General features: G+C 42.4%; 1 protein-coding gene across 3 annotated transcripts in view; it reads right to left on the reverse strand.

Annotated features, from left to right (window-relative positions):
* The window catches only part of ZFPM2 (zinc finger protein, FOG family member 2), a 324,995-nt gene extending 322,553 nt beyond the window's left edge, over positions 1-2,442 (reverse strand). The window contains exon 1 of one of the 3 annotated variants that reach the window (XM_072852051.1): positions 1,231-2,442. In XM_072852051.1, the coding sequence (XP_072708152.1) occupies positions 1,231-1,270 (40 nt within the window). In that variant the 5' untranslated portion in view covers positions 1,271-2,442. The remainder of the gene's footprint in view (positions 1-1,230) is intronic. The other 2 variants (XM_072852052.1, XM_072852050.1) reach the window with 2 other exon arrangements.
* Between the last annotated feature and the right edge of the window lie 9,127 nt (positions 2,443-11,569).

Raw genomic sequence — 11,569 nt, forward strand, 5'->3', positions numbered from 1 at the left:
TTGAAACCATGATTGTTATTTGTATTTATCAGGTTAAAGACTGTAAAAAGGTAGTTTCTACAAAGCAGGGATGCTCAGCCAATACTACTCGAACACTTTTCAGTGACCAATCTTATTCGACATGAAGCTCATTTTCTTCTTTGCTAAATCACTTTGTCAATTCAATACATATTCCATCCGAAGAGGGCTATTAATAAGCATTCTGGAGTCAGAAATCAATATGGAAAATACTACTGAAAGAGCTTCTCCACGTCCCATGATGGTTACTTTGAATGGAGTTCTGTAATACAGAACATCAATGAAGATAGATCAGATCAGTGCCACCGATTTTATAACAAAATGATTTATAGACCCTCTTTCGAAACGCCTGACGCTTCTTCTAGTCCCGACCGCTAGACTTGTTCGGATGAATAATCTAAAGCACAGAAAAGTTTATGAAGTTAAGACTCTGTCTTGTGTCACAGGCAAGAAAAGTGAGCTACGAACACTATTAGGCAGAGTATCTTTCAACTACAAGCCTTCAGCACACCTGTTTCTCAATACACAAAACAGCTCAGAAGTGTTAAACCCCCGAAAACAGCAAAGGAGGCTGTGCGCCTACGGCGTAGCTGCAAAGCGAGTCCCGGAGGGACGTGGGCGGTCTGCGCCTCAGAGCCAGGCGCGGAGCGGCGCGGCGCGGACAGCCGCGTGAGGCCGGCGCCCGGGGGGACGGCGGGGCCCGCAGCCGGCGCGGCGCTACCCACAGGCTCCCCCGCGGGAACTTTCTCGCCTGTTCCCCCCACGCACTTTCTGCGATCCTCTGGTACTCACTGCAGCCCAGGCTCGGCATGGGTCTGTTCACACGCGTTAGACGCGGAAAGTTGCTCAGTGGTACGGTGTTCGCAAGCTGCTTTATGCTGCTCTCCCGGCGCTACTTCAACTTGAAAAAACATGAGTGATCCCACTCCGAAACTCGGAGGAATAGTTTGAAGAGACTACGGGGAGGCAGCAAGAGCTCCAAAGGAGCAAAAAAGGAGACAGTGAGGAGCCTGCTCACCCCGCATCAGAGCAGCTCCTGGCTTTCGTTCTTGTCCCCTTTCTCTCTCCCCATCCTCAGCCTCTCTGGCAAAGTTTCATCATTCGGTCCGTACTCTGGACCCCCCTATTGCTCCCCACAGCCATCTCTCGCGCGTCTCCCAAGAACGAGATAAATTAAAGTCTGTTAGAGGGAGCCCCCCTCAGGAAACTTACGTTTGATCTGCCTGGGTTTGCTCTGTTTCCTTCGGGACATGCTGCTCGGCTGCCGCTCCTGCCTTGCTCCAGGTACAGGAGTGGAACTGGGAGGGGACGGGGGTGGAGGGAGGGTGACAGATCAATAGACGGGATTCATTGAGGAGCCGGCGGCCGCCTTGAGATGCGAAGTCAAATGACAGAAAAACAGGGAGAGGGAAAGAGTGTGTGCGTGTGTGACGGAGGAAGAGGGGAAGAGAAACGGAGATGGGGTGGGTGAGACGGAGAGCGAGAATGAGGGGAGAGAGAAGCAGAAAGAACGGAGGGAGGGAGCAGGGGAAGGAGCGAGGGAGGGAGGGAGAGAGGAGGGAGGAAGGGAGGGAGAGAGGGAGGGAGGGAGGGAGGGAGGGGAGAGCTTGGCTCCTCGCTCGCTCTCTCCCTCTCTCGCCCGCTCTCTGCCGTTGCCGTGCCGCCTCCGCTCCCCGCGCCGCGCTCCGCTCCGACTGACAGGCGGCGGGAGGTGCCGGCGAGGGAGGGGGTGAGGGAGGGGCTTTCCGGGACGGGGAGGGGGGGCGGAAAGAGGGGGGCGTTTGTCCGTCAGGCTTGACGGGCAGTGGCTGCTACCAGAGACAAGTCCGCATGCAAATCCCTCTTGCCTGTGGGGCACGGGGTGCTGAGGCGGGAGGCTTCAATTGTCCCGGCTCTGTCAGGGCTTCTGGTGGCGGAGGGAGCTGCAACTTTCCTGAAAGAGGCACGGCAGGAGAATGGGCGAAGAAACTCCGTGACAGCCACGCAGCCGGCATGAGTCCTCCCGCCCCGCACAGGGAGTCCGCCGGGGTGTCCGGGCAGAGCCGGGCGCCTCGACGCTCCGCCGCGCTGCCTCGGCCTCAGCGCTGCCTGTGGGAAGAGCAGCGCTTCCTCCTGCGCTGGCCCCTAGGCCGGGAGATCCCGGCGAGTCCGTCCAAGGCTGGGCGGTGAGGGCAGAGTTTTCCTCCGCCAGGCCAGAGCTCTGTCTCGGGGCAGGGTGGGCGGGTGGTTCCACCACCACCACAGGAGAGTGGGATCCCGGCTTCGCCTCACAGGTGCCGCCACGGGCGAGTGCTGAGGCGGGGGCGCGCGACCCGCCACCCGCGCGAGGCGGCCGTTAACGGCCGCAGGGCGCGCGCCGGGGCAGGGCCGGCCTCCGCGCGCGGGCAGCGCTCCGCTGGGCGGCGGCCGGAGGCGCGGGAGCCGCCCCGGCGCTCTGCGGGCCCGCTCGCGCTGCCGAGCAAACGCCCTCTGCGCTCGCGGTGGTCCAACCGCCTGCAGCAGGCTACGGCAGCTTGGGGGTCACGGGGAGCACTGGCCGCGTGGCCGTCGCCGTTTGCCCGCGGGATGGATCTGCTTTACTTGTAGGTGAGGGAGGAGGAGAAGCCGGCTAACCACCTGCACTTCAGTGAGTTTTGCCCTCCGAAATAGTGACAATAGAGGAATTTTGTTTCTCGCACAGGAGAAACCGACATCTGACGCTTCTGTTACTGATGCCGGTTAAATGTTCTGACAAAGCTAAACCGTTAGCGATGCTCGTGTTTACAGTCTGGGTCTTTAGGACAAAATTTCTCTTGAACATCCCGTTTTAATGACCTAAATCACCAAATTTACGTATACAGTTGTAATGACCCGTTATGAACAGATCATGCTTTCTATACCTCATTGTCTTGCTTAGCATTGCACACGCATTACCAGATTCTCAGTGTTGTCAAACATTAACTTTGCAAAAATCTTGGGGGGAAAAAAAACCAACAGCCTCACAAACAAAAAAATCAGCCTGATTTCCCTGGTGCCAGGTAAAGACACTTGATACTGAAACATCTTTATTACGGTGCTTCCAGAAATTCCGGATCTGACACATGAATGTACTACAACGTTAAGTGTTCTTACAGCTTCACTAGTAGGAATTAAATGATTTCTGTTCTGGTAAACTGTTAAGCATTTCTTTAACTCTTACCTCAGTAGTCCAAATAGTCTCGACAGGAATAGTTTTCAGCTTGACCTCTCAAAACTTTTAGTGATTATTTGTCTGGCCAATATTGCAAAAGTCTTCATATAAGCAGCAGAAATTCTAATATGGCAATGCACTAAAATTTTCCTTCGTACTGTGTTAGAAAATAATGTTCATAAATGATCAGTGAATTTGCAAAAACACTTTTTTTATTAAAGAAGAGAACATGATGGAAACTGCAAACTGTATTAAACCTTTGTTGTTCAGATACTTTAAAGAATCTGAGTAAATATTAATAATAAATGCTTTCCATTTAGCTGAAGGGATTGTGGTGTGCCAAATTTATATTTCGATTTCTTTCCTTGAGGTGTAGGCTCATGGTTAAGTACCACTGTAATAGTGGTAGAGTTTTCAAGAAGGTATTCTATGGCAATAGACAAACATGGTAAGAGTCCACCAAATGAAATGCTCTGCTACGGCTTTGTTGCAGAATTAGGCTCAAACAGGGGCTTGAATGGATACCCATCTTTCCAATTAAAGTTAATATTTGATCTTCACCCATTCTCACCATTTTCTTAAATCTCAGTCTGGTTCCCTAATCAGAATTAGCAATGTCTTTTCCTTCATATAGGTTGACCGTTCTTTTCTGTTTCTATTTTGTTGCCTGCCTCCCACACAGTGTTTTCAGTCTAAACAGGTAATTTGACAGATACCAGCTTAAACCTTCTGCTGTTTAAATGTAAAAGAATGGAGCTGAGTAACCCGTTTCCAACATTTGGACAATATACAAACTGCAACTTAAAAATTAATATACTTTACATGGTATAAAACAGTTATAAATAAGTGATAAACAGCAATGCAAAATGAAGCAGTGCTAGAGTCCATATCACAAGTAAGTGTTTATTCTTACATACTGTTTAGGGTAAATTACATAAGAGCATCATTACGATGCTGACTCTTGCTTTCGTAAATATTTAAGCAGCAATTTAAGTTAAGTTACATATTTTGTCTATTCTGAGGCATTAAGGCTGTATTCTACTTTGTCAGCTCAAAAGAGGACGTATAGAGATGTATTACTTCTTTGAGTATTCAGAGAGGTATGTTCGATCACTTAAAGGATTATTACGCTTAGTCATTTCAGTGTATTTCACTGTATTTTGGACTTGTTTACCTAAAGGTTAAAAAGTTGTTTATGAAATTCCAAAAAGAAGCATACATATGCCTGCTGTTTTAAAATGTAATTAATGAATGATTTTCCCTAATTCACAGGGAAGCTTTCATTTAGTACAATTTAGTACTGTGTGAAAATTACCCATTTTCTTTAGCAGAACAAGTAGCGCGTAGCATATCCCAGAGGACAAAAAGCTCTAGCAGGCCGTGTCCAGTAGCTGAGGCTGGGCCAGGGCACAGCTCGAGCACGGCACGTGGCCTTTGATGCTGTGCAATAGTTAAGCCAATCTCCTGTGCTGTTCACCAGGAGCTGTTTCCAATATGCAGTATTGGCAAGGCTCTTCTGGTGGGGCAGGGGCTTGAGTCGTATGGACACAAGTCAAGTGGTGTAGCTTCCCCTCAGGACTTGAGAATAGGCCCAGCATTTTCTGTTAATCCTCAGAGAGAGTCTTTCAGAGTAGGTTTTTTAAATCTTACAAATTACCTCTCGCCCCACTCAGATGCATCATTTTCTGAACTGCTGTAGCTATAACGATGGCCACACCAAGGTTGCACTGTCTGTGCCATTCACTGGCTCTTTAGGTTCACCTGTTGGGTATTGCCTGTAGCAACCAGGCGGTGCTCACGGAGTGCTTTGCCGGCATGGCCAGGGTAATGGTAACCCCCGCGGGAGGCAACTACAGCACCTGAGCATGGGGCAGGGGAAAGAATGTCTCCAGTTTTTGTACGGAGGGAATGGTGGCCATCTGTCCGAAAGCTGAGGGTACAAACAGATAATTAGAAATGATGGAGTAAGAATAGTTTTAAAATGTAGTGCTCTTCAACCAACGTAATACTTGGATGTGAGCAGAGGTGGTATAGGCCCATTTCAGAAGACATATGCTCTTAGTTAATTACAGTATCTCAAGAAGAAAATAACCTCCACAGAGGCCCACTTCTTAATCATCTCAAACTTTGTCACTTCCAATTGTCTATACCTTACTAAGATTCTACAAAGATTTATGTAAACCCTCTAACTGAATGGTTATCACAGTTCAAAACTTAAATTCTTGAAATGCCTGTGCTCTGGCAAAGAAACTAGGAAAATTGCAGCTTAGATTTCCATGATCTTCAAGTGTTAGCAACTATCTTCACATAGATAACATGCATACTTTTAAAAACAATGTCCTTCTTTGGCGAACACTTACTGATTTTTAAAACAACCTTTCCATTCCCTCATTGAGAAGAGGGAATACTAAAATATTGAAATATTCTCTTGGCAGCAGAATTAACCTCTTGACCAACGAGTACGGATTTCCTTTTTTTTTTTGCGAAAAAGAGCGTACACTGAGCAAAATCACTTCAGAATTCTCACATAAATCTGGATACAGGCTATTGTATACAAAGATACTGATATATAATGAAGATATCCCAAAGTTTAGGCAGCAATTGAATTTGGAAGAAAATATGCCTTATTTCTGGCATATGCACATAATCAAGTTCTGATAATTTAAAACACCCAATAAGAGTATGTCATGTTAAAAATATAATCGCATAGGTTCTGTTGGGCTCTTAGGTTTCGATTTCTTTTGTAAGGACTTGGATTCTTCCATGATCTTAATCATAGTGTTTGGTTCTTTAACTTGAATGAAAAAGAAGAAAAAGGTGGTATGTTCACAAGTATTATCCACTTACCATGCTAGAAAGAATACATGGCATAGCTTTTTGTAACTTTATTCCTCTCCTTTCTTTGGTCAATAGGGAAGTAGTTTACTAGACTGACCATGAAATTATCATCATTAAGACTCAGAATTAATACCCCTATAACATGACTATGGGAAAATTCACACCTTTCCCAGCAGTTTGAAAAATCTACAGTTTATTCTAATTTTATAATCTAGAGATTTTCTGTGTGGTCATTCCAGACATACTAATAAAAAGTAAAGAAAGCTTAGATTCTAAGACAACAAGAAAACAAACTTAAATCAAACATTACTGAGCAGCTGAAAGATGATCAGACTGAGCCTTGAATTTAGAAGTAAAACTTCCTCCAACTTTTGAAATAAAGAAGAAAAAGCTCTGCCAATTTGTTTCTAGATGACGCAAAGGAAAAATGCTGCAAGGCAGATTCCTCACATGCCCAGGAACCTGCAGAAGATCTGAGGATATCCGAAGAGAATGAGTGAGACTAGTGGATATGTATTGCCCTTTCAACCAGTCCTGTAAACAAGTTAGAATTGAATTACTATTACATTTTTTGTGAATGTTTTACTCCCTAGGAGTGATCACAACCCTGTGGTGAAGTTCCTGGCCGCAGGATTTCAATGGATACAGCAATGTAGGAAGCCAGACACACAGAGAGCTGGAATCAGTGCTGAGTCAGACTTCATGTTGATAGTCCAGACCTTTGCATCCATTCTGGGAGATCTGCCAGGGTTTAGAGGCCAAAACCCATGTCCACTCCATATGGAGAAGGAAGGATGGCATAGAAATAAATGGTGACCTCAGAAACTTTCTGGATTCCTAAGCAGACTTTTCCTAAAAAGGGTACTCTCTGGATTTGAGTTCATTTTTGGTTGGTACAAAGCTTAGTATTTTCTTCGTGTCAGTTTCCTGTCTCTTTTCACGTATTTATTTAGAGCAGAAATCTCTGCTCTCTTTCAATAGTTCAGTTATGCAAGATACTTTTCATCTCACATTAAAATTTATATCTTATTTGTTATCCAGAAATAGTGGCAAAGATTATTCTTCATTTCCTGACTGGATGCTCTCTGATATTGCTCAGGTAATCTTATGGATGAACAAACTGTTAGTCTACCAAACTGCTTAGACTTTTTGGGCAACTTTAAATCAGAATCACAGAATAGCCATCATAATTCTCTTCATAATAACATAAAATACTCTTTTTTACTGCACAGGATTGCAGGAATACCCTGGAAAAATTTGCTTTTACTTCTGAAAAATTATACATACAAAACAGCTCCTAATTTTGACATCCATGTTCTCCTTTATAGAAAAAATATATCTCAAGATTGGCAAAATTCTACTGCAAAAATGACTTGCACAAGCTAACATCTAGTATGCCATGCCTTCAGCTGGAAAAGAAAATTCAGTAGCTGTGGCATAGCTAGAGAAAGCTTTTTGATTGAAGAAAGCTAAAAACACAGATGCATGTTCAGAACAAGATATTGTATCACACATATGGCAGCATCTGGGGTGTGGGGTGGAAGGAACAGTGTCCTATGAGGAAATATTTCTGGACGCCTCGGTTGTCTGAAATGCAGCCCATTCACCCCCACTGCTTACAGATGGCCACTGAAAACTTAGAAATCTACTGAAACATGTATATAATCCCACACCACATTGCGAATTTCTGCCAGTGGCAAGACTGCAGCCCACAGCAGCAGTAACTTACTGTTTTGGCATGTGCATGGGTTTCAGAGGCCAGTTTTGTTACAAGTCAGAGGACTTCTCTGCATTCTGTGACCTTACCCTCCCCAGGAGCATACTACCCTTAGCACAGTCTTAACACTCTACAGTCTGGCCTTCTGAGAGAAGCACCTTTCTCAGAGATGCAAACAATAATGTAGCATGAATTTTCTTTCAGCTTCTAAGCACAGAGAGGGAGGAGTTCAGAAGAAAATACGAGAAAAAGGATGAAAAAGGAAAGGAATAGTAGAATAGCAGAAACAGAAGGGAAAAGGGAGAACAGACAGCTGTAGTGCTTTAAAAATATTTATTTCTATCTTTATTATTTTTAAATAAGCCAACAGCAGTATTTCATGTAGACATAGCATAACACTGAAAAGATAACATTAATGTTGTCATATTACTGTTTATGACTTCAGAGTGCAACACTCATAAAGTAGAGACATGACTATAAAGTGCAACTTTAGTTGCAGAGCTTCAACTGAAATAACATTTTCTCTTCTCCTTGGTCTTCCATTCCACTGTAACTGTTATGTAGCACCCCTTTGGGGAGCAATTAGCAGTGTCTGTATCATTGCACATAGCCAAATTAGATATTATGGCCATCTCAGTTTGCCCAGTTTCGGTGAAGGAGGTTGCATACACACTAGCATCTCAACAACATACATAGAAGCATGATCAAAAGTTTAAAAATTTTAGAAACCTGGAAACATATATGATGATCCCCCTATAGGTACAGCAGTACCTGTAGTGGATTTACCAGTTTACCATTATGGCTTTATAATCACATTCATCAGCTTTTAAAACCCAGTTTTTCTTCTGCTATATATCCATCTAATGGATGTTCTTACACAAATGCATAATGATAGCTGGTAAAGTCTACGGTATAATCTGTACTCGTGTCCTATCTGTTCCTCATATTGTGCAAATGAGGCTCCCCCCACTCAGAGCAGTAGCATAACCTGCCCTCCCTTCTGCATGTATCAGAATTGGTATTGTTTACCGGTTTAAGGAATGTATAAAACTATGCTGCCCCATCATCATCATCATAAATAGGAATAAAGAATAAAATCTATTATAAAAGCCTCAAAGTCTATGCCAGCATAGCATCTCTTTTTGAGATTTGAAGTTCCTCTCAGTAGCATGGATATGTTTTCATTTATTAAGAGGGTGTTCACAATTTATGCAACTCCTCAATTTATGCCATTATCCTATAAATAGAATCAACGACATGAGAACGGAAATCTTTACCATGCAGTCTTTCGAAAGTGGGACCCCCTAAGGTTTTTTACCTTCAGAACCAGATGCTTACTTTGCACAGCAGGCTTAGTAAAATAAGCAAAAGATATGATAGTCCAATGGACTGAAGAACAAAGGGAAAATATAGTTGAGTCACTCAGTAATTTGTAACCCCATATTCTTTTGAGAAAATTTAAAATATTTTAATAGTCCACCTTACACCATAGTAAAGCTAAATTATTCTCAAAATTGGTTGACTTAAAAACATCACTGATTTTGCTGCTATTAGCAGTACACATAGTGTTTATCTCCTTCATATTATATCTGCTCACAACAAAATTTAATTCAAATTCTCCTCTCCTCCTTAAATCCACAAGTAATTCCAAAGTTTCCAAAAATTCACATAACACTTTAAAAGGTAAAACTATGGTTACAATTTTCTGAAGTGTCTCAGTAACTTAGAATCCTTTTCAGTCTTCCTTTTTAATCCCTCTTGAAAATGAAATTTAAATTTTGAATCAAGCTGCTTCCAAAAATGTTGCTCTAGAGACAATCCTTTGACGATACTGATAGTTAGAAATTAAAATAGCTTATAAAGGAGGAAATCAGAGTTCTTTTGTTTCCCAGAAATCATTGTTTCCCAGTCTCACTGATTTTAAACGGATTTAGGTGGAAGCTCTCCAAATAAAAATCCTGAAGAATAACCACTCCCTAGCCATTTCCCATCAGGCACCCAAGGGACAAAGTTGCCCTCAATTTCATAAAATCTTTTTCATCAGTACGATTGAGTGTAGAGCATTTTTGTAGTGTTCTCCAATCATAAAACCAAATTATTTTGCACACATTGGTGTATGCAACAGAGTAAAGCGAACCGTCTGACCTTTGATTTGTCTATTGGTCCAAAAGACAAAATGCTTCCGCGTTCACATAAAAAGGTGATTAATTAATAGCTATTATGAAAAAGTCTTTACGTTACATATTAAAATGTCTTTGTTGTGGACAGGATCCACTTCATATTCACTTACCTAAAAATCTAACTACTGTTCTAGGTTCTCTCTACAGCAGAGCGAGCAGACGTGCACATATGTAAATTAACCCCTTCTTAAAATAGATACCCAAATATTAGGTAGCTAAAAATGACTTATACTGATTCCACCAAAATAGTATTTTATTGACCTTTGAAAATGAGATACATTGACCCTGTTTTACTCATGACTGTGAGAATACTGAAGTTGTTGTATGGGGATCAGACCAGAAGTCTATGTAGTGCAAAAGCCTGTCACAAAGAGCAGTAAGGAATGAGCAGAGCTGCATTTAGGTGAGAGCAAGCAGGGCGATGAGGTGAGAGCTCATGACACAACAGGGAGGAGTCACTGCTCTAGGGCAGTTTTGCCAGCCGCACCATGTGCCACTTGGACAGTGTGTGACTGGAGACATTCATGCATTGGTCTCACCTCAGTGTTGCCTATTTTAGGGGACTACTGACAAACCCAAAAGTAGGCCACCGCTCTGTGTTTGCTCTGGTCCATATCACTAATAATTAGAGGCTCTTTAAATCCTGAAGTGCAATATTTGGCTCTTGCTATAGTTATTTTAGTTTTAATTCTTCTGTGAGAAATGTAATCTAATCAATTAGCTGTATTTCTAGTACTGTTCCACTGATCAAACACAGCAGACCACATTTTCTCTCATTGAACTCCACTACCTTCAGTTACTTACTATCTGTAACAAAAACATTGTTTACTGTGTTTGCTGTTTTAAATTTCTTGTGTATTAGATATTATTTCATGGGTACATCAGCTGGATGCCTAACGTCTAGAGAATGTCTGAGCATGATATTTCTACAAATTTGTCTGTTTAATCCTGAATCCAGAATACTAACTTCTTACTGCCACTGGTAAAAAAAAGGTATATTATTGGTACACAGTCTTCTGGAGGATAACTTCATTTACAGCAAATGCTGTTTTAAAAAATGCGGATGACTTTTTTACTTCCATGCATCACAGATTATTTCAATAGACTTTAACCTAATCGGAGCAACAATGTAACAGTGAGAACTCCAATGGTGGCTCCAGAGGCTTTGTTTTTCACATGATAATGTTGAGATTATTTGTGTATATAGTCAATATTTTAGCTTGTTTCATTCAAATTAGCTGCCCTTTATGTGGAAATAGTTCTATAATGAACACCAAACAATCTAATTTATGCATCCTATATTCCTACTTGTATTTTCCTGGTTTTTGGACATTGACCAACAAATTCTTAGAGAGATTTTTGAAATGTGATCCTTTCCCTGGAGGTTGTTGCCATGGCCACTCTCTGGCCATGAAACGGTAGATTTCATGACTCAAATAGCCAGAGATGAGCATATTTATTCAATGAGCTTTTGCACTTATTTTAAATTCCCTTTCACTCACTCTGTAGGACCGGTGCAAATAAAGAAGGCAAAATTTTATGTTGCTCCTTGGTCATCGATTCCCTGAATGACACGCTGGGATTATTAATGAAGAATTTTTATATAATTTTGATGTCACATGTCTCATTATTATTTTTGTTATGTCA

This window comes from Ciconia boyciana, chromosome 2 (genome assembly GCF_034638445.1).
Source record: "Ciconia boyciana chromosome 2, ASM3463844v1, whole genome shotgun sequence".
Lineage (NCBI taxonomy): Eukaryota > Metazoa > Chordata > Aves > Ciconiiformes > Ciconiidae > Ciconia > Ciconia boyciana.